Source organism: Perca flavescens, chromosome 6 (assembly GCF_004354835.1).
Source record: "Perca flavescens isolate YP-PL-M2 chromosome 6, PFLA_1.0, whole genome shotgun sequence".
In the NCBI taxonomy this organism is placed as follows: Eukaryota; Metazoa; Chordata; class Actinopteri; order Perciformes; family Percidae; genus Perca; species Perca flavescens.
Window position 1 is genome coordinate 31,682,308 of NC_041336.1, and position 19,943 is coordinate 31,702,250.

Consider the following 19,943-nt stretch of genomic DNA (forward strand, 5'->3'; position numbering starts at 1 on the left):
AACCAAAGTGCACTAATTCTGTTCAAATCCCCACTAACTAAGATTCTGTTGTGAAAGCTGTTACACATATTGTTGCTTAAACAAGGAATAATGCTTGATGGATGTGGATTTGCATCAATGCTGAACAGTTATGTTTTACCGAAACACATTTAAGAATTTATATCATTCTGTTTTGAGAGTTAAGTGGAAGTAAAGTCTGACAAATACAGGATTTCTAGACCAATTCTGCTATAGATATTTGAGTATTTAAAGCTGCACTAATCAATATTTTGACATGTAATGTAATGTGAATAGTGCCACTCTTTATGACAAAACCCACAGATAATTATCCCAACCCTGCAGTTCCTCTCAGCTCTATGGAACTCTCCAGCCCCCAATTTTATTGTTTGGTTCAGTCTTAGCCTTGTTTTAACAGGCAGCTGATTTCAGTTAAAACGCTGTTAAAACACACTAGACTGCTATTGCTATACCTCCTAAGACTGAAATAGCAGAAAGACACAGTTAGCAACTACCTGGTAAACATAAGGTCACTGGAGCATTTAGCATCTAAAAAGCCAGATAATGTTCGCAGGGGTTGGTGGAGACCAAAACAGAGCTAAACGAGACTATCAGACATTCATATGTTGAACACAAACCAGTCCTTCCAGAAAAATGCGGGTTTTTTTGTGATCGTTGCGGGCAAAAATCCTTGATTATGCGGCACGTTTTCTTAAAAAATGCGATGGAAAATGCGGGATATTTATGCAATTTTATGCAATCAAATTGCGGGAACTTGCAAAATTTGCGGGAACTTGCAAAACTACGGTTTGATGAAAAAGAGAAAAAAAAGTGATTCCCCCTGCTTTTCAATGATGTTCACATCGCGTAATTACGTTACTTCATAACGTTACTTCATAACGTTACTTCATAACGTTCCCATGGCAACAGGGGAAAATGGCTGCTCTTGTGTGAAGTAAACGCAACATTTTTCAACTTTCTGTTAAGATATATGTGACTTTTTTGCAACGGAAATGCTGGGATTATGAAATCATGCAAGCCACGCATATTTTGCGCAGAAATTGGCAATTTTTGCGGCGTATTTGAAAAAATGCGGCCCCCCGCATAAATATGCAGACTTTGGCTGATTATGCATTGAATTATGTGATCGCATAATCGCGTTTTTTTTTTTTCTGGAGGGACTGACAAACACCACGTCACGGTGATAATGTTGCTATGTGTCTGTTGGATGGGCAAGTGTTTTGCATGTTCGTTATAACAACTTTGTAAGATGGTAATATGTCAGTTATGTGTGTTACAACCTGTTCTGCAACTCACAAGTGGTCAAACAAATCGATTAGTACCTCTTTTAAAATATATGTTAATAATATATCAACCAATGTTTCCTTTTTTATCATTTTTTTTAAAGAATTGTGACCAAGATAGTATGTAACATTTTACAGTGTAAAAATAAACTTGTCAGTGCTCTCTGGTGGACAAACTATGTAATGGAGACACTGTTTCTAAATGACAGTGGCAGCATATAGACAGACATTATTTACCTAGGAAAACGGCACGGCTGATAACGTCGGCCATGCCGGTGTGTCAATCAGGCTCTGGGCGTTAGGTTGCTAAACAAATTGCATAATATGCATTTGATCTTGTGGAAAAACTGCTGCTATAACAAGTGAATTTCCCCATTGTGGGATGAATGAAGTATTATATAATCTATTCTCTTCCCATGCATGCTGGCTACACTTCCTTAGTGGAACGGCGAGACTTGGAGGGCACAGGTTCTTCAAAAACGTCATCCTCCATGCCTTCTTCTATGGGCTTCATCTTTGAGGAGGTTTTAGTGCCAGGGGATTCTAAAAAAAAAAAAAAAAAGAATTTGAACTGAATCAATTCAAAAATTTGAATGAATTCTATCTCACAGGCGTCCACGTGGCCCCCTATTTTTTAATTCTTTGTTCACCGTAGACTAGAGGCATGCAAGAAAAACACATTTTTCTTCAAGAATTCAAGAAAACAGTGGGTGAGTAATTGATATACAAATGATCAAATTTGAGTATTTCTTCAAGTTCATTGTGCCAGGACTAATTTTATTTAGACACAGTTCAATGTGTCTGTATATTAAAAGTATCCTGCTTTGAAAAAAATGTAGTTTGATGATATGGAAATGTGCGTTGTGGTTTCTATTTGATGACACAATTTAGACATTATGAGGTTCGGAACTTTGCTGAGAGAACATTTTAGTGATTTTAATAATTAGTGAATGAAAACAGTACAGCAGAGAAAGGGAGAGTGCCAGAGTGCAGAGTATAACATGGCACTGTGCTGATGAAATTAGTGCTGTGACAACAGGTAAGCATGGAGGATGTTATATTATCATAATATTATAACATTTTGTTAGTATTTATGTCTTGCATTTTGGTTATCATTATTGGCTGATTAGGACGGGAACACTGCAATTTTCATGTTTTTATGGATGAATAAATTGAACCTCCGAACCTCTGATGATACAATAAAACGCAGAAATGGGATGGGTGCTGGATCAAAACAATAGCATAGAAAGAACAAACTGATCTGCACACCAAATAGCTCCCGTTAGAAGGATTTAAATGTTAGTGACGTTTCGAGCCCACGTCTTTCCCTCCGCTTCTGTTTGTTCGTTTTACACATTCTTGGTACACCAACATGTCTAATCATCTTGAGGTTAGGGAAATAAACCAATGGAATACTCTCCTGTAAACTAGTCTGCTGAAAGGCACTCATGGTTACAGTAACCTGGAAACACATTAAAACATCCTATTACATGGCTTGGTTGAATACTTGATCCTGATTTGTCAATCACGGCATATCTGCTATTTCTGTATAACAGATGGTTGCCGTGGACAGAGTTCTGATCTTAAAGGACAATTCCGGCGCAAAATGAACCTATAGGGGTTAATAACATATGTGTACCAAGTCGAACGTTCTGTGGGATCTGTTTTCATGCTAATCTGATGTGTCTGTAGCTTGAAACTAGCTACCGGTGTTTAGCTGCTAACAGTGCAAACTGTTTTGTACCAGCGGCAATCACTCTGTTAAACAAACGGTAAAATTATTTGCACAAAACGCACAAGCACTGTTTTCTATTCCTATTTTTTTTTATGTTTTACTACCTGTTTTTATATGTTTTAATGTTTTGTGTGTCGTATGTTATGTTGAGTTTACCTACGGGTACCAATAAAGTAACCTAACCTAACCTAACCTAACTAATGCTAGCTTTCGGGGCAGAAGGTAAATCACTATTTCTAAACCACTGACAAGGCTCAAAATAGCACCACACTTAAACGGTAGCATAATGAGTGTCCCTACATGCAAACTGAAGCATTGAGACAATTTATTAAAAAGATAGATTATAAAGACAGCGGCGTTAATGTTTACATGTGGCCGCCATCTTGGATAACAGTCATGACCAGTCGGACGACGAACGCTGTGCAACCAGCAACCAGTGACATAGCTCAAACACAGCGTTCGTGATTTGACTGGGGAGCCATCTCACTGCCCTTTGCTGCATGGCATTCTCCCCCCATTTATGTTCATACTGCACTTTATTTATGTTGACACTTGTACTACAATTGATGTAGCAACATAATCTTTTAACCCAATCTTACTTTTTAACCTCTCACTTCACCTCTACTTAACATTTGTATTTCTTGCACTGTAGCTATGTTACTTTACCTTACCTTATACACTTATTGACTAGCTCTTTTCTTACTCTTACGTTTACCTTGAATCTGATGTGAGCAACTGCAACTAAACAATTTCCCCGAGGGGATCGATAAAGTATTCTGATTCTGACTATTGCAAATGGACCCCTTCAGGCAGATTCAAGTCCTGCATCACCCTGTCTGGGTTCTAATTCGCTATAATGACCGGCTCACTCTGCATTATCCCTTACTTGTTGGGTGATAATGTGACTTACGGAGCGATGATCCAGCCGATCCTCCTCGTAGGATCTGGTTTAGGACATCGTCAGTGTCGCTGGTGCTCGCCATGCTGTTCCTCATCTGCGTCATCGACAGTTGAGAGCACAGGCTGGGCTGACGTTCCATCTTCTTCACTGCCTGGGACACATCCACCAATAAGCATTGTTGTAGCTGTCATGCATTAAGGTGTTGATACTTAAAACGTTTTGTTTTATAGTTATTATAGTTTGACAGAAGAACTGGACCCACCTTGTCACTGAGTGTGGGGTCATTCAGAGAGTACAGTTTGTTGGTGATGTCTTTGCCAATGAGGTACCGGAACACCTCATTGAGGAAAGTATCTGATTCCAGGAAGTAGGTGAGCCTCTCTCGAGACCAACACAGGAACTTACAGTTCTCCTCTGCCACGATGGTCACCTGTCAATCAAACACAACAGCAATTGTTTTTCAGGAAATAAGGATTGTATGATCTATCCATTAAACAGAAGGAACAACTGGTCCAAACTCTCACCCATTATTCATTTCACCACTGCAGTCATTTAGGAGATGACAAGGCAGGTAGGTTTTTATTTATTTACATTTCTATTTATTTAAAGCCATAGTGTGCAACTATTTCATATTAATGAGCGTCCGTTGCATTCATACAAATGAGTTTATACAAAGCTAATTAAGCCTATCAGCTCTACATAATTCTCTCATTATCTCTAAGTATGGCTATGTTTACAAAATGGTTTTGCGCACAGAAGGTCAAGTGATGCGGTCATAGAAATAAAATGGACAGAAAGGCCATTGAACTGTTTCCCGTGGTCATTTGATTGGTACACAACAAAATGGCGATTTTTGTTAGTTGCCATAGTGACAATTTGCGTCAATGGGGCCGTAAACTGTGTCGCAGCTCGCTGGGAGGAGAGCCGCCCGACGCAGCTCGGGAGACGGTCCCTGGAGTTGCAGGGAGTGAGGAGGGACAGTTAGACCCAGCAGCAGTGGGTCAGTGGACCGCTAACGTTAGCTGTTTAGCTCATTCTCTGTAACCGATGCAGCACTAACCCTAACGTTTAGCTTGCTAACGCCGCCTTAGCGTAACCCCCTCGCCACATCATTCAACAGAAAACAAGCTGAATAAAGCTGTCACTCGTGGCGATAGCAATGTGCTTTGCGTGGCTGAAGCATGAAGTTAATTTCACTCATTAAAGGTGCTCACGCGTTTTTTTAGGCTACAACATTTTTTGTCACATACAGCAAACATCTCCTCACTATCCGCTAGCTGCCTGTCCCCTGAACACACTGTAAAAAAAAAACGCGGTCTCTGTAGACAGCCCAGGCTCCACAAATGGCAACAAAAACAAACTGCGCCAACCTGCACCACCAAACATAAAAAAACAAAGTGTTCGGAATGAGGAGGAGGGAGGGGCGAGCTGGCCTCCATTTTGTTTGAGAATACTTCGGACGTCAACAAGAAGTGATGTCACCCAACATCCCTTAGAGCACCTTTAAGCAGCTGGCTCTCTGCCTCGTAACCTTACTACTCCACTGCTAGTACTCCGTTACTGCAAAACCTCAGACGACGACGACAGACGGAAGTCGGCTTATTATCGGAAGTTTATACGTTACCATGGCAGTGGCACGCATAAAAAATGGCTGCTGCTCTGACCATTCTGTTACGTTGATTTGAATGGAAATGGCCTTTCTATCCATTTTATTTCTATGTTTACGCCACCGCTGGGAAAGGAAAACAGCAGCATTATGTTTTGGAGACAAAGAGGACATAAAAACTACAAGATAAATAAACCTCCTCTGACAAATCCACCACGTTTTTAAATCCACCATGTCCTCCTTGAGCTACTAGTAACTAGTGGAGGAGGGGTGGTGTGCATTCAGGCTTGAGTCATGTGGACAGTGAGATTGTCATTAACTTAGAATTCCTCATGGGGGCAACAGAAACTACGCGCCATTAGAGTGTTTAATCCCCCGAGGCAATTTAGCTATGAAGGCACAAAAGGGGTTTGTTTCAAAGTCAAAGTTATCTTTATTAGTCTCCCTTAGGAGAAATGTCTTTTGGACACTGGGAAAAATTGCTGCAAGAGTTACAACAGAGACACACAACAAGCACAGGGTTGAAACAATTAAAGGACAAGTGTACAGTAAACATATTGGCTACTCAAAGAGCTGTGCAAATTGCAAATTACAAAATACCATTTTCTATACTTGTGCCAGAAAAACCCAATCCTCATTCCTCCATTCATATCCATACATGCATTCAGTCACAGATATACATTAAAGAATTCATAGTCATACGTTCATCGCTGCTCATTAATGAGCTTGACATTGTTTATTTCTTCTGATTACTGATTCGTCTGATTTCCCTTCTTACCTGAAACTTCTCTCCTCTGTGCATCTCAGTGGACCTGAACTCTGGAGAGTCAATAAATGAATTGGTATAGATGTTGTGGAGGAAATGGCCTCGGTATGATACCTTCATCCTGTCACACAGAAACATCAAAGTCAAAACTCTGATTAATCTTAAAAACACAAAAAAATGCAGTCTCTTTTATATGATTATAAGCCTTCTAATTTTGTTAAAAAAGTGGCAGCAACTTGTGTTGATTGGTGAAGCCCAGTTCCTCTCACAGTCATCCAGCCTAAGCCCTCAGTTACTCTCAGAATGAGTTTAAAAGTCTCAAAATTATTAAAAAAATAAATACTAAATTCACTCTCAAATGTCCATCTTAAATCCCAGCATAACTGTCAAGATTATTCAAAATGTTCAAAATTCAGTCTTAACATTATTACAATAGTTACAAATTTACTCTCAAAAATTACTCAAAACATCCCAAATTCAATCACAACATTAAAAGAATGACTGAAATGATTCATCTTTCACTGTGATTAGGTATTAGGGTGTATTCAATGTAAACCTAGATGAATATTTGTAGGTTGATGTCAGAACTGATATTTTAGATGAAATCAGAAAGCACATACTTTCCTTTGAGGAGAATGCTGAGGCGTTCGTCCACAGACGTCTTGTCCTCGGCAGCGTAGGCCTGGCCTTTCTTCAGTGTCTGGATGGTGCAGAACTGTCCCGTTAGCCTCTGAAACACAGCCTCCCGCACATGGAGGGGCTCAAACATCCGCTTGTAGACGGACCGCAGCTCCCTGTCGATCTTAATCTGACAGAGCAAAATCACAGCATTAACTGATCTTTCAAAAGACAATCTAGTATAAAAGGTCCTATGACATGCTGCTTTTTGGATGCTTATATATAGACTTTAGTGGTCCCCTAATTCTGTATCTGAAGTCTCTTTTATATAGACCTTAGTGGTCCCCTAATACTGTATCTGAAGTCTCTTTTATATAGACCTCAGTGGTCCCCTAATTCTGTATCTGAAGTCTCTTTTATATAGACCTTAGTGGTCCCCTAATACTGTATCTGAAGTCTCTTTTATATAGACCTCAGTGGTCCCCTAATTCTGTATCTGAAGTCTCTTTTATATAGACCTCAGTGGTCCCCTAATTCTGTATCTGAAGTCTCTTTTATATAGACCTTAGTGGTCCCCTAATACTGTATCTGAAGTCTCTTTTATATAGACCTCAGTGGTCCCCTAATACTGTATCTGAAGTCTCTTTTATATAGACCTTAGTGGTCCCCTAATACTGTATCTGAAGTCTCTTTTATATAGACCTTAGTGGTCCCCTAATACTGTATCTGAAGTCTCTTTTATATAGGCCTTAGTGGTCCCCTAATACTGTATCTGAAGTCTCTTTTATATAGACCTTAGTGGTCCCCTAATACTGTATCTGAAGTCTCTTTTATATAGACCTTAGTGGTCCCCTAATACTGTATCTGAAGTCTCTTTCCCAAAATTCAGCCTTGGTGCAGAATTACAGCGACTAGAGCCAGTCCCATAATGAGCTTTCCTTAGTATGTGCCGTTTCTGTGTCTGTAGCTTTAAATGCTATTGAGGAGGAGAAGGGGGGGCAAGGTGGAAGGTGGGGGTGTGGCCTGCCATGCTTCGCTTTTTTTCAAGCCATGATGTCTCTTTCTCATGGGCGGACCAAATTCTCTGGGTGGGCAAAGCAGAGAAAGGGGAGGTAACCTTGCTCCTTTTGACCTCATAAGGAGAAGATTCCAGATCGGCCCATCTGAGCTTTCATTTTCTCAAAGGCAGAGCAGGATACCCAGGGCTCGGTTTACACCTATCACCATTTCTAGCCACTGGGGGACCGTAGGCAGGCTGGGGGAACTCATATTAATATTAAAAAACCTCAAAAAGTGAAATTTTCATGCCATGGGACCTTTAAAAGCAAACTTCAGTAATTGTCGATGAAGAAGACCTCTGGGACCACTTGTCTGGGTCGACCGTATTATGACATGGGTTGTGTCAAAGAGTCAGGGAAAGGATTTTATTTCATATATCGCAATATGTTAAATTTCTGTAGGGGGTGTTGCATTTGTGTGTGTGTGTGTGTGCGTGTAATACAGTATATAATTATTAGGAGGTTGACTAAATGAAATACAGCTAGAATCGTATTGCATACTGCAATTTAACTATGATTAAACATGTTTATTTGAATAGGGACAGATGCTAAGACATAGACATTTGTGCAACAAATCTCCACTGTACAGCATCACAGCATTTATAGCTATTGCTAATCTCAATGCCAGTCCCTAGAAGGGCTTTGTACTCAAAGTACTCATAACAGTTAGCTAACAGTCTGACTGGACAACATTAGCATAAGCACGTGAGAAAAATTGTGCAACAAGGTAACTAAGCTAGCACTATTGACAAACGGCAACATAAGACAATTGACAAGCACATTCTTCAAATGGTAAGTTTCCAGATTAAAGGGTTATTTTGTCTTCTTTTTAACCTGGACCCTGTATTCCTATGTTTTTGTTTCTGATAGAAACAACAATCTTTGACATTGGTCCAGTATTAAGCGAGACCACTGCAGTCAGCAGCGGCGAAACAAGCTACAATGTAATGTCAATCGCGCACCTTTCATTTACATCCACTAAAAGGGCTGGTTTTGCCACTAACAGGCTCAGATTGTTATTCTAAGTGTCAACATTATGGAAAGGATCCCTACAGAGGTCGACCTTTATGTTAAAGAGTAAGATCCTTTTTTGTTTAACATTAAACTGCCTCGAAATCGCTATCGCCAAACCCACCAGACTCCATTCAAATAAAACAGTAATTTTGTTACCATAAAACACACTTCATTCAAAGTAGTCAAAGAAACTAAATAAAACAACAAAAAAAAGACATCTTTCCACTGTTCCAACAATCACCACTCTGGTTTGGCTGAAATAAACCCTTAATTCATCCATTTACATGTGGAAATAAGCTGTCTCTATACACGCTCAAAGAATTGTTAATTTAATATTATCAAATATTTTTGTTCACATTAGTCACTTAGACATCAATGCATGTGAAAATAGGGTCCAGGTTGAAAAATACGGAAACTACCCTTTAATTATTGCTTACAAGTATGTCATTACTGACCACTAGGTGTGGCAATGACTGATTGACTCTAACCTAATTACCAATAAGGGGTGCTGCAGCACAGGCTTTCCTACAGTTATGCTGCTGAATTGAGTTGGTGAATTGCGGTGACTGAGAAGGACGGGTCTCCCGTCTCATTATGAAAAGTCCTGGTCTGATTCTGTCAGCTCATCGGGAGCCCCTTACTTTCACAAAATCTTCCGATGGCACCCGTGGATTTGATCTGCTTCTCATTACCATAAAGCAGGACCAAACCGGGACATGCTGCTTCCTGCCCCAGGCGGCCTTGAGGAAACACTGAGGCTCATTACTGAACCCACTGTTCCCCCAGCACCTGGAGCAACTATTTCACTTTATGCCAGGATCAGACTACACAAATTTAGCCCAATTTTGACCCGACAGACATGTCGCAGACAAATGTCCAAAGTCGTGGCCGATAACGAGGGCCGGGACCGCCAAACGCGTGCCTTTACCTTTTGCAGTGTGACATAATCAAAGATAAGCAATCTAACGTCTGGGACGCAGAAAATCTAGCATGTCAGAATTTGTTGTCTTTTTTTCCGCCTAGTGTGACATGTTCCTACGACGTGTTCCTTGGCATTGACCAATAGGAAGAGAGAGCGCTCTCTGGTGCACATACAGTATGTAAACATGGCGAAAAAGGAGAGACGCTACTGCCGCCGTCTGGTGGAGGAAAGATACACACAGTGCCCATATAGGCTTTCATTTTTTTTTCATGGCACGAATCGCCCCACTTCCCAGCACTGCACGCTAGCGGGCTAGCCACTAGCAGTTATCTGTTTCTCTTCACTTTGACCACTGACAAGCAGAGAAAACAGGCTACACCCTCCTACAACCACGAGAACTGCACTTGATTGGACGAACGCTACACATGGGGCTCCCGGATTTCAAAACAGACCATAAGCCTAATGGTGGCTCGTTTGGAAAACAAGCTCCTTATTTTACGAAAATTGCAAAAAACATTTTAATGCGAGAAATAGGCTATGTAGTTGCTCAATCTGTAGTTATTTCAGATCGACAATGGTCAGTTTAAAAGATTTTCGTGAGTTTTTGAGAGGCTGCCGCTCCTCCAAAGCGTCGACCTATGAACTTGCGCGTGATCTTCACATCGGTCTGGTTGCCGGTCGGTGTCATACTTCTGTCCGAGACACAGCAAGAATTCTTGGCAATATGTTTAGTCTGAGATAGGGATTGTTGTTAAAGACAATGAAAATGGTGAAAAGAAATGGTGTAGTCTGATCCTGGCAGTGAAAAACTCCAACGTCGTGAATGTTAAGCGACGGTTAGAATGGGGATGAGGTCGTCCTGACGTAGAACTCACCGGCCTGCGCTTGTAAAGCAGGAAGAACAAGTGCATGAAGTTGACCACCAGAAACACCACGTTCCAAACCATCACATCCAGGTTGCACCTGTACAGAGTCGCCCACACAATGAAGAAACCACATCCTGTAAGGGTTCAAGACACAGAAGAAAAAAAAAAGTGGATTTAGGTGAAGATATGTCTAGACACTGAGTGGTAGCGCCATTGGTGATTTTAGACCCTTTTTTGGGGGAGGCCAAGTTGGAGCAGTGAAGTTTAACGTTGGTAGTCCCCAGAGAAGAAGTTGGTCATTTCATGGTGCAGATTAGAGCCCAAATTCAAACGTGAGCAACCAAAATTGCTGAATGTTAGAACATTGTGTCAAATTGGTCATTATTACTGTGACTTTATGAAGTGCTAAAGGTCTGATCCTAGAATCGCCCCCTGGGTAGCACTTGAAAGTTGTATACTTTGTCTGGTTTAATATCCATTCATAAAGACAAGCATTTATAGCTACTGTGGTTGTAATTTCAAGAAGTTCAATTCTCCCGCTGTGGGTTATTACTGCTTGCTTGTCCTATTGACCTGAAAACCACCAATAACCACAATTTAAAAAGATTCAATCCAGCATGGAGCACTGACATGAAAACAGACCACAGCTACATAGACTTAAAGGAATACGCCACCGTTTGTTTTTTAACAGGGTTTATCACGGTCTACCCTGGCTGTAGATAGGTGGGCCAACGCATTTTTTGTCTGTGCAAGTAATTAGGTTGTTTATTTGTCTTTTGTTGGCTCACTTCTACTCACAACATGCTAGCCGGTAACGTAGGATTCCATTCACTACGCTAAGCTAACTAGCGGCGGCGCTGCCGGTGTTGCACGGGACTAAAACGATGCATGCACAAAAAATGCGTCGGCCCACCTATCTACAGCTAGGGGAGACCGTGATAAGCCCTATTTCAACAAACGGTGGCGTATCCCTTTAAAAAAAACTAAATAAAATGAAATAGCATGCTAGACAAAAAAAGATGGTACACATAAAAGCACTACAGTGTAACAACACTTATTTCCGTAGTGGTCCGGGGCCCTGTTCTTCTGTACACAGAATTGTGGATGATTTGACATCCACAACTCTCGACTTTTTTTCACAATTAAATGTTTTAACTCCGTTTGTTAGAACACATTGCACACAGGCCTGAAATACACATATATGCTCAGGTCCTATATCTGCACAGATGGAGAGATGTCAGAGTGAGGGGGCTGCGACGGTGCCTTGCTCAAGAACTCCGTGGCAGTGCCCAGGAGGTGAACTGGGGGGCTGTGTGCGTTCACAGAAGGCTTGTATCATGTGGACGCACCGACAGTTTGGTTGTTATTGCTTAGAATTCCTCATGGGGAGGGCGACAGAAACTACGCACTATAGCTTTAAGCTCAACCTGCAAAAGTGCCTTTTATATACAACTTTCCAAGGTGAAAACACTTCACACATCAAGTTAGATATGAATGTGTTCTCATGTCAATATGATTGAGAAATTTGTTTTTTAATTAATTGAGAAGTTATCGACTAAAAGAAAAAAAAAATGGCAATAGAATAAAATACAAGCCGTGCACTGACAGGAAAATGAACCCAAATTTAGTTAGAGACACTATTAGCAAATGGGATTCATTCAAAAATTAATTCTGAATGTTATTCAACGCCTTCTTCACACGGCTAAACTGGAAGAAAGGATTGTTGGGAAATTACTGAAGCCTATAATTTATTTATCATTTTTTTTGGGCTTTTATTTATCACATTGTAGAGTCATTCAGCTGCAGGTTATCATAAGAACAGATATGTTTATTAGTCTATTTATTTAAGGTGCTGTAGGTAGGATTGTGAAGATCCAGGACTTAGCCAAAAAATTTGAACATTGACAACTTCTCAGTCCCTCCCCCCTTTCTGCTAAAGCCCAAAACGGTCTCCTAAGCCCCTCCCTCCACAAGGGAGAATGAATGCGTGTGCATGAGCAGTGGTTGACACGCAGTTAGACACCCCCCCTGGCCCTGATTGGTGCATCTGAACAGGGAGCGGTGGATTTTTGCAAATTGCGCTACAGGCTGTAGGTGGTGCCGGAGGAGCTGGATTTTTTTTTTTATTACCTGCTTCATGTAGTTTGACTGGAACATAGGGTCAGTTTCAGCAAATATGACAGAAAGTTAGTTTTATAAGTCTTTCCTACTGCACCTTTAATATAATTATGACCCATCTAGTCTTCGATAATGGACCACCCAAGATGTGTTGAAAGTTAGCTGACAGGATAAACTATTGTAGCTCTGTTAGTTTACTTTTCCTCTTTCCTCTATCTGTTTCGGTTCCTCTGTAAAAACCCTCTGAGAATGTGCCAAAGTGCGATATAAACAAATGAACTGTCAAAATGTCCCATAAATCTGGCTGCTTCCTGTCTCCCCTCTCCTTCCAAGCAGAAGATAAACATGTTGGAAGAGCTTTTTCCATCCCCCCCCCATTCTCTCCTTCCTTTATCTCCCATTGTCAGAGCCTTTTAGGGCCCCAGCACTGTTGAAGAGATCCCGCTTTGTGCAAGAGAGCTTTTAAAAAATAAAAAATAAAAAATCCAAATCTTCCAAATGTCAACTAAACCAAATCCTTAACAAGCTTTACCAATACTTCTGAGGTACATCTAATTCAGTGGTGGAAGAAGTATTCAGATCCTTTACTAAAGTAAAAGTACCACTACCACACTGTAATGGTCTTATCCTTTCAGCTGGACTTGTAGGCCGTTATATTGTTGGTTAATTTATAATAAAACATCAGATTTTAAACACTACATACTACTAATTTGCAAAGTAAAAAGGATGTAGTGGAGTAAAAAGTACAAGATTTCTCTCTGAAATGTAGCGGAGTAGTAGTAGGAAGTGGCATGAAAAGTACCTCAACATTTGGACTTAAGTACAGTACTTGAGTAAATATACTTAGTTACATTCCACCACTGCTGTGATTAGAGTATAGATCCGGGCCCGTATTTATCAAGCTTCTCAAAGTGCTTCTCAAAGTTTAATCTTAAGTGCTGAGAATTCATGAAATGACTATCAAACTGAAGTAGAAAAAGCAAGTTATCAAATTTCTTAACCCTTGTGTTGTCTTCCCTTCAACCAGGAAACGTTCTGTTTTTCTGGGTTAAAATTTAAAATACAAACTTCTTTTTTTCAACATTTTGGTTGTCTTTTTCGACACTTTTGTCGCTTTTCCTGATAAATTTGTGACTTTTTTTGTCGTTTATGTCACGTTTTTCAAATTTTTTTGTCACTATTTCCAATTACGTTTTTGTTTTTGAATCTTTTTCTGACATTTCTGTCACATTTTTCAACGTTCTTTTATCGTTTTTTTTCCCCCTTCAAATGCTATAAAACTGAAAACACTAACAAATTCAATGAAAGCAGTGAACTGATCATTTATTCTACTTGTGAAGAGCGTTGTAAGGAACCATCCAAGTTATTTCTTTTTGACAATTTGGTTGAAAGAAAACCCAAATTTCTGATATAGAAGCGTTTTGAAAATGGGTCAAATATGACCCTGAGGACAAGAATCCCTTGTACTCTCCCAGTTATTTAAGACAGCTCCAGAGGTCTCTCCAGGGGTTAGGAGCTGCCAGTAGGAGCTTGTGATGTCACTGAGGAGACAGAGACGTGCGCCAATCTTTCTGGAGAGAAAGAACGTTTTTGAAATGTTTGACGACGAGCAGTCAATCAAACAGTACAGTTTGGACAGATTGGGCATAAAAATACCATCAAATCTAGGCTATGTATAGGCGGGGGTCAGTTAACATCACACTGGTTTGAAATTTGGAACGAAGACCTGATGGAAAACGTGTTTATCTTCCACTTCCAATGTGTATAACATAATGTATTCTCTATGTGTGTTGAATGTAAACTCCTCTTAGGAATTTCACCATTCAATGTGAATTTATCTTAGAACATTCTTAAATAAGGAAATCTATTCAGTGATCGGTCCATGCCTATGGCGTCATCTAAAATCCTGTTTGTGGCACAGCAACGTGTCCTGAATCACTTAAGATATAGTCCCAAACTTTACTTAAATTACGACTGAGATGCTTGATAACTAACTTTTAAGCGCAGCATTGAGTCAAGAATTTTTTTACTCTTAAAGTGCTCATACTATGCTTTTGGGCTTTTTCCCTTTACTTCAGAATCAGAATCAGAATCAGAAGGGTTTTTATTGTCAAGTACGTTTTTTAACACATACGTACAAGGAATTTGTTTTGGTGTTGTTGGTGCACATCACACATTCTCTAAATGTAATAACAATATAAGTATAGGTATAAACAATATAAGTATAAGTATATGTACACAGTATGTATTAAATTAAAAATAAAGATAGAAATAAAATAAAATAAATAAATAAAGAGCAAAGAGCATTACAGCAGAGAGAGAACAGTGGCATGAAGAGCCAGGTGAAGAGTCTGGGTGGTTTCCGGGCCTTGTTAATAAGGCTAGTGGCGGAGGGGAAAAAGCTGTTCATGTGGCGTGAGGTTTTATTGTGTTATATATCTTTTTGGTGCATGTAATAGGCTTCCAAAGTGAAAAAGCCCAAAGTCCACCCCAAAGGGACTTACCATCTCCAACAGAAAACACTGTTCACAAACTGCTCCAAACAGCTCTATTGTAGTCCAGCCTTTACTTCAGAGACAAACGTGGTCACTTTGTAACACACGGTATAATGCTCGCCTAGCTGCTAGCGCGGCACACCCTCATACTCTGCTTCTGACTGGCTAGTAGTCCTTACCTAGCTACTGAGCATGTGCGACTCCCAACAAAGATTGAACAGAAGTGAGATGTCTCACTCTGTAGCTAAAACAGAGAGCTCAACACACAGGGTGAAAAGAGGAGCTGCAGCAATGTGCAGTACAACAAAAATATGGTGTATTTTGAAAATTAAACCATGTAAACCTATTCTGGTACAACCTCTAAAAACAATTATGAACATGAAAATGAGCATAATATGAGCACTTTAAGTCAATTCTTAGCAGTGTTCTTGTGAGTCATTCTCAGAGGCTTGATATTTACGGGCCCTGTTGAGGCTGCGATAAATTTAGTGTTAGCTAATGTTTCCCAGCTACAGTGTTATCAGCACAGGAATGGCATCAGCAGGGGGCACTGTGGATAGACCTGTCATCAGGAGGAGGCGCAGCAGGATCATGTGCAGGCCCAGGGTGGTAGGGATGACCAGACCCAGCAGCAGGGACAGGCTCCCCAGATGGAAGAGGAGGTGGTGGGTCTGCTCCCACTCCTGGCACGAGGTGGCATTGACCTCCGCCGTCGGGACTCCTGGAGCGGCCGAGGGGAAGGAGGGCAGCGTGGTGAAGAGGAGCGGGTGCAGCTCTGGGGTAGAAGACATCCTGCAGCACGGTCACCTTGAAAACTAGGGCACAGTTGGAGAAAATGTGAGTGGAGGATGATGAATAGCCCGTGGTGCATCGTTAACATGCGGGTCACAGTGTATTTCTGCTCCTTTTTGAAGAAAAAATAAAAATACCTTTTTTTTTTTTTTTTTTGCTCTATTAGACTTATTCTCCTGTTAGCAAAGATGTTTGAAATAAAATGATAAATGCTTATCAATTATGATATTTGCTATATTGGCCAGCAAAGTAAGCCGAAAGAAACAACATCAGAGATATAAAGTTGTTCACCCTCCTGTTGTCCTTGGGTCAAATTTGATATCAGAAATACAGGTTTCTTTCAATCAAATTGCCCAAAAAATAGCATGGATGGTTCCATACAATGTAAGTGAAATGAATGATCAGTTGAATTTGGGATGTTTTATTCAATTTTATAGCATTTGAGATTTTTGTTTTTTGAAAGTTTCAAAACAGTGACTCAACGGTCACAGTCTGGGATTATCCATCAACATATGTTCCTCTGATATTACCTATTCAACGTTTATATACCATGAATTAAAAAATATGTGTAAAACTAGTGGCAATAAGTTGATTAGTGGTGTATATATACTAGTGGTAGTAAAAGAAAGCTCCAAAAACGTTGAAAAAAAGCATTAAAAACATCAAAATAGTGGTCATTTTCTATTTTGACCAAGACCAGGTTGCATGGTCGGCAGTAAGACAACACAAGGGTTGTATGGTTCATGGTAGCAAACAGTTGCCTTGTAAACCAGGCCCAATTGGTACCTAGTACGTTCTACGCCTACGGGAGAGGAAATAACTCTCCATACCAGCAGGTGGCGGTAATCTACTCTTCATTTAAAAAGGGAAACTGGATAAATTTGCTCAAATCTGCAGCGGCAGAACCGAACAGAGCCTTACGGTCCCTCTGTTTCACTACCCGCTGGGAAGACAGTGGACACCGGGAGAGGGCTAACCAGACTGTCCCTCTCCCAGTCAGTTCTCTCGGCAAATAAGTCTCCCTACAATGGGAGCGCAGTGGAGGGACCGACCGAACGTCCCGCTGCTGGCTTGTTAGCTAACGTTAGCTTTCCTACGATGTGACAAGAGCGCGTGAATAAAAACATTAATTTGTTACATTTTACTAATTTAGATGCTGGTAAACTAGCTTGCTTGCTAGCGGGCTAATTGTTTAGCGGTGCAGAGGGTGCAGAAAGAGAATTCTATTACGTTCTTTATATTAAATATCACGGTATAAGATATTAGTTTATTTTGTAATGTGTAGGTATGTAGAGATCCTTTAAAAGACATGTTATTGTTAAAACAAATATACCAACACAAGTAGTTAATGTTTATCTTGTTGTACGTTTGCCATCTTATTGACATAATGTGCAAAATTAATTACATTTTTTTTAGAAGAAACATATGAACGTCATTTTTGACCAGTTTTGACAGCTCTTATGTGTATTGGATTGATCAGATGAGATGAAAAATAAAAGGAGCCTTGTGTGTGCCTCTCACAGTCGTTCATTTGTTTTGCTCACACTCGTTTTCAAGCTGATCAGCCAATCAGATGAATTTGGCCGATGTTGAATCGGCCAAAAAAAAGGCTGACGGGTGGCCCAACTTGGACTGATGGCCAACGGTCTAAATGAAGCCAAAACATCTCGTTTGCACCCTGGTGGCTAGCTGCAGTAAATGTCATAAGCCCCGCCCCTTCCATGTTAGCGGATGGGACATGGGCCAAACTAAAAAAAACAAGGTACATGTCAAATGTTTTTTTTTTTCTCCAAACATATTTAAATGTCAAGTTAGGTAGTCATGTATGCCAGTGTGTTTATTTTTCTGATAAGTTTGGTTTCAGTTATTTGAACGGTGTGAAACGTCATGATTGACAGCTGTGATTGGCCATGCAAGTGGATAAAAACATGGCCAGAGACGGTCAGGAAGATCCGCGCTGCTTTTACTTAACGCTAAAGGCCAGCAACTCTCATGTTCTGCAAGGTAAAATTACTGTTTTTGTCAATGGAGTCTGGTTGCTTTGAAGAGAGGATAGATAATGGCTTCAGTTCCCTGTCGAAAAGGGCTGTCTGACGACAAGGCAAAGCGATGAATATATTCTAAATAATTTAAATTGAAGGGATACTTGTCCAATTTGAAACCAGCTCTGTGTCCTGGCAGTGTTGTAAGGCGTCCCTCCGTGGCACCAGCTATCAGTTCGTTAGTCTCACGTCTTATCTGAGACGCAGAGGTAAAATGATTGTGCAAAGGAATAAGACGCCATAGTCGTGGCATGTGGTTATTAAACCACAGCTATGAAACAATGACATTGCTTGATTAGAGCTACCCGTTTTATAAAAGAATATTGATTAGTGTTACTTTAAGGAGTCCTGCCCAAATACAATTGCTCTTTGTTGAGTGCATCTCAAGTTTTACCCACTGGACAACCACTATCTTTGTGGACAAGAACTCTACTCTTCTGTATTTATTCATTTAGCTGGTTTTCTTTATTTTATATATTTAATATTTTGTTGCCTTTGCCTTATTCATTTTTATGTTATGCTGGGTGACATTTAAAAAAACACTGTATTGAACAATGAACAGTTCATGTCACAATGTCACATTACATCCTGTGATAATCTCACAATAGGCGTGCACAAAAAAGCTCCTTTATAAAAAAAAATATGTCTTTATCTATTCTACTCTAAGATGAACTAAAGTAGGCTACAGGTGCTCACAGAATAAAATCATTCATATTTTGTTACAAAATGAAATATTTTTACTTTCTTACTATAGCCTAAACATCATATTCTCCCAGCGTAACAGAATCAGCTGCTGTGTGTTTTTTCTCTGTCCGAATGATGTGATCTTGCCCAGGGAGGGCTCTCATATAAAAATAGATGTGGGGGGATAAACATGCAGTCTCCTTAAGGGAATTTCTCACAGCTACAACTTTCCAACTGCGCGTCCAAGTAGCCTACCAAGAGGAAAAAGGTCTCATTACTTACCGATTCAGCAGCAGCCGGTGGTACAGCAAAGAAGGAGGAATGGGTTGTGTGAAAGACTTGAGACACTGCTGGTGACTGTAGGCTGGACCCTCAGATGGGGGGTGGGGGGTGGGGCTCTACAACGTGTGCTGCACATTCCACACAGCTGACAGGGAGAGACTAAAATGGGCAGGAAGGGGAGAGCAGTGGACCTGCAGGGACTGAGAGCCCCGAGAGGGGGAGACAGAGCACATATTAACCCCGTTTTCTGTAAATGGCAAAAATAGTGTCACAATCGTCAATTTAATGATCCGCCAATATAAGGAAAGGACTGTTTTGAAGTTCTTTTTTTCCCAAGTGGATATAAAGATAGCATTAAAGAGAATCTACAAGAAAGAAGTCTCTTTTATATAGGCCTTAGTGGTCCCCTAATACTGTATCTGAAGTCTCTTTTATATCTGCCTTAGTGGTCCCCTAATACTGTATCTGAAGTCTCTTTTATATAGACCTTAGTGGTCCCCTAATACTGTATCTGAAGTCTTTTATATAGACCTTAGTGGTCCCCTAATACTGTATCTGAAGTCTCTTTTATATAGACCTTAGTGGTCCCCTAATACTGTATCTGAAGTCTCTTTTATATAGGCCTTAGTGGTCCCCTAATACTGTATCTGAAGTCTCTGTTATATAGACCTTAGTGGTCCCCTAATACTGTATCTGAAGTCTCTTTTATATAGACCTTAGTGGTCCCCTAATACTGTATCTGA

The 19,943-nt window shown here is 40.3% G+C and overlaps 1 protein-coding gene across 1 annotated transcript; it reads right to left on the reverse strand.

Moving 5' to 3' along the window:
* Positions 1-1,378: 1,378 nt before the first annotated feature.
* Positions 1,379-19,307, reverse strand: popdc1 (popeye domain cAMP effector 1). Its single transcript, XM_028581677.1, has 8 exons — positions 19,201-19,307; positions 15,963-16,215; positions 10,797-10,921; positions 6,930-7,117; positions 6,322-6,430; positions 4,200-4,367; positions 3,947-4,088; positions 1,379-1,844 (listed from the first exon to the last, which is right to left on the reverse strand). Exons 2-8 carry the CDS (start codon positions 16,189-16,191, stop codon positions 1,729-1,731), a joined length of 1,077 nt encoding a protein of 358 aa, XP_028437478.1. The 5' UTR covers positions 16,192-16,215; positions 19,201-19,307; the 3' UTR covers positions 1,379-1,728.
* Between the last annotated feature and the right edge of the window lie 636 nt (positions 19,308-19,943).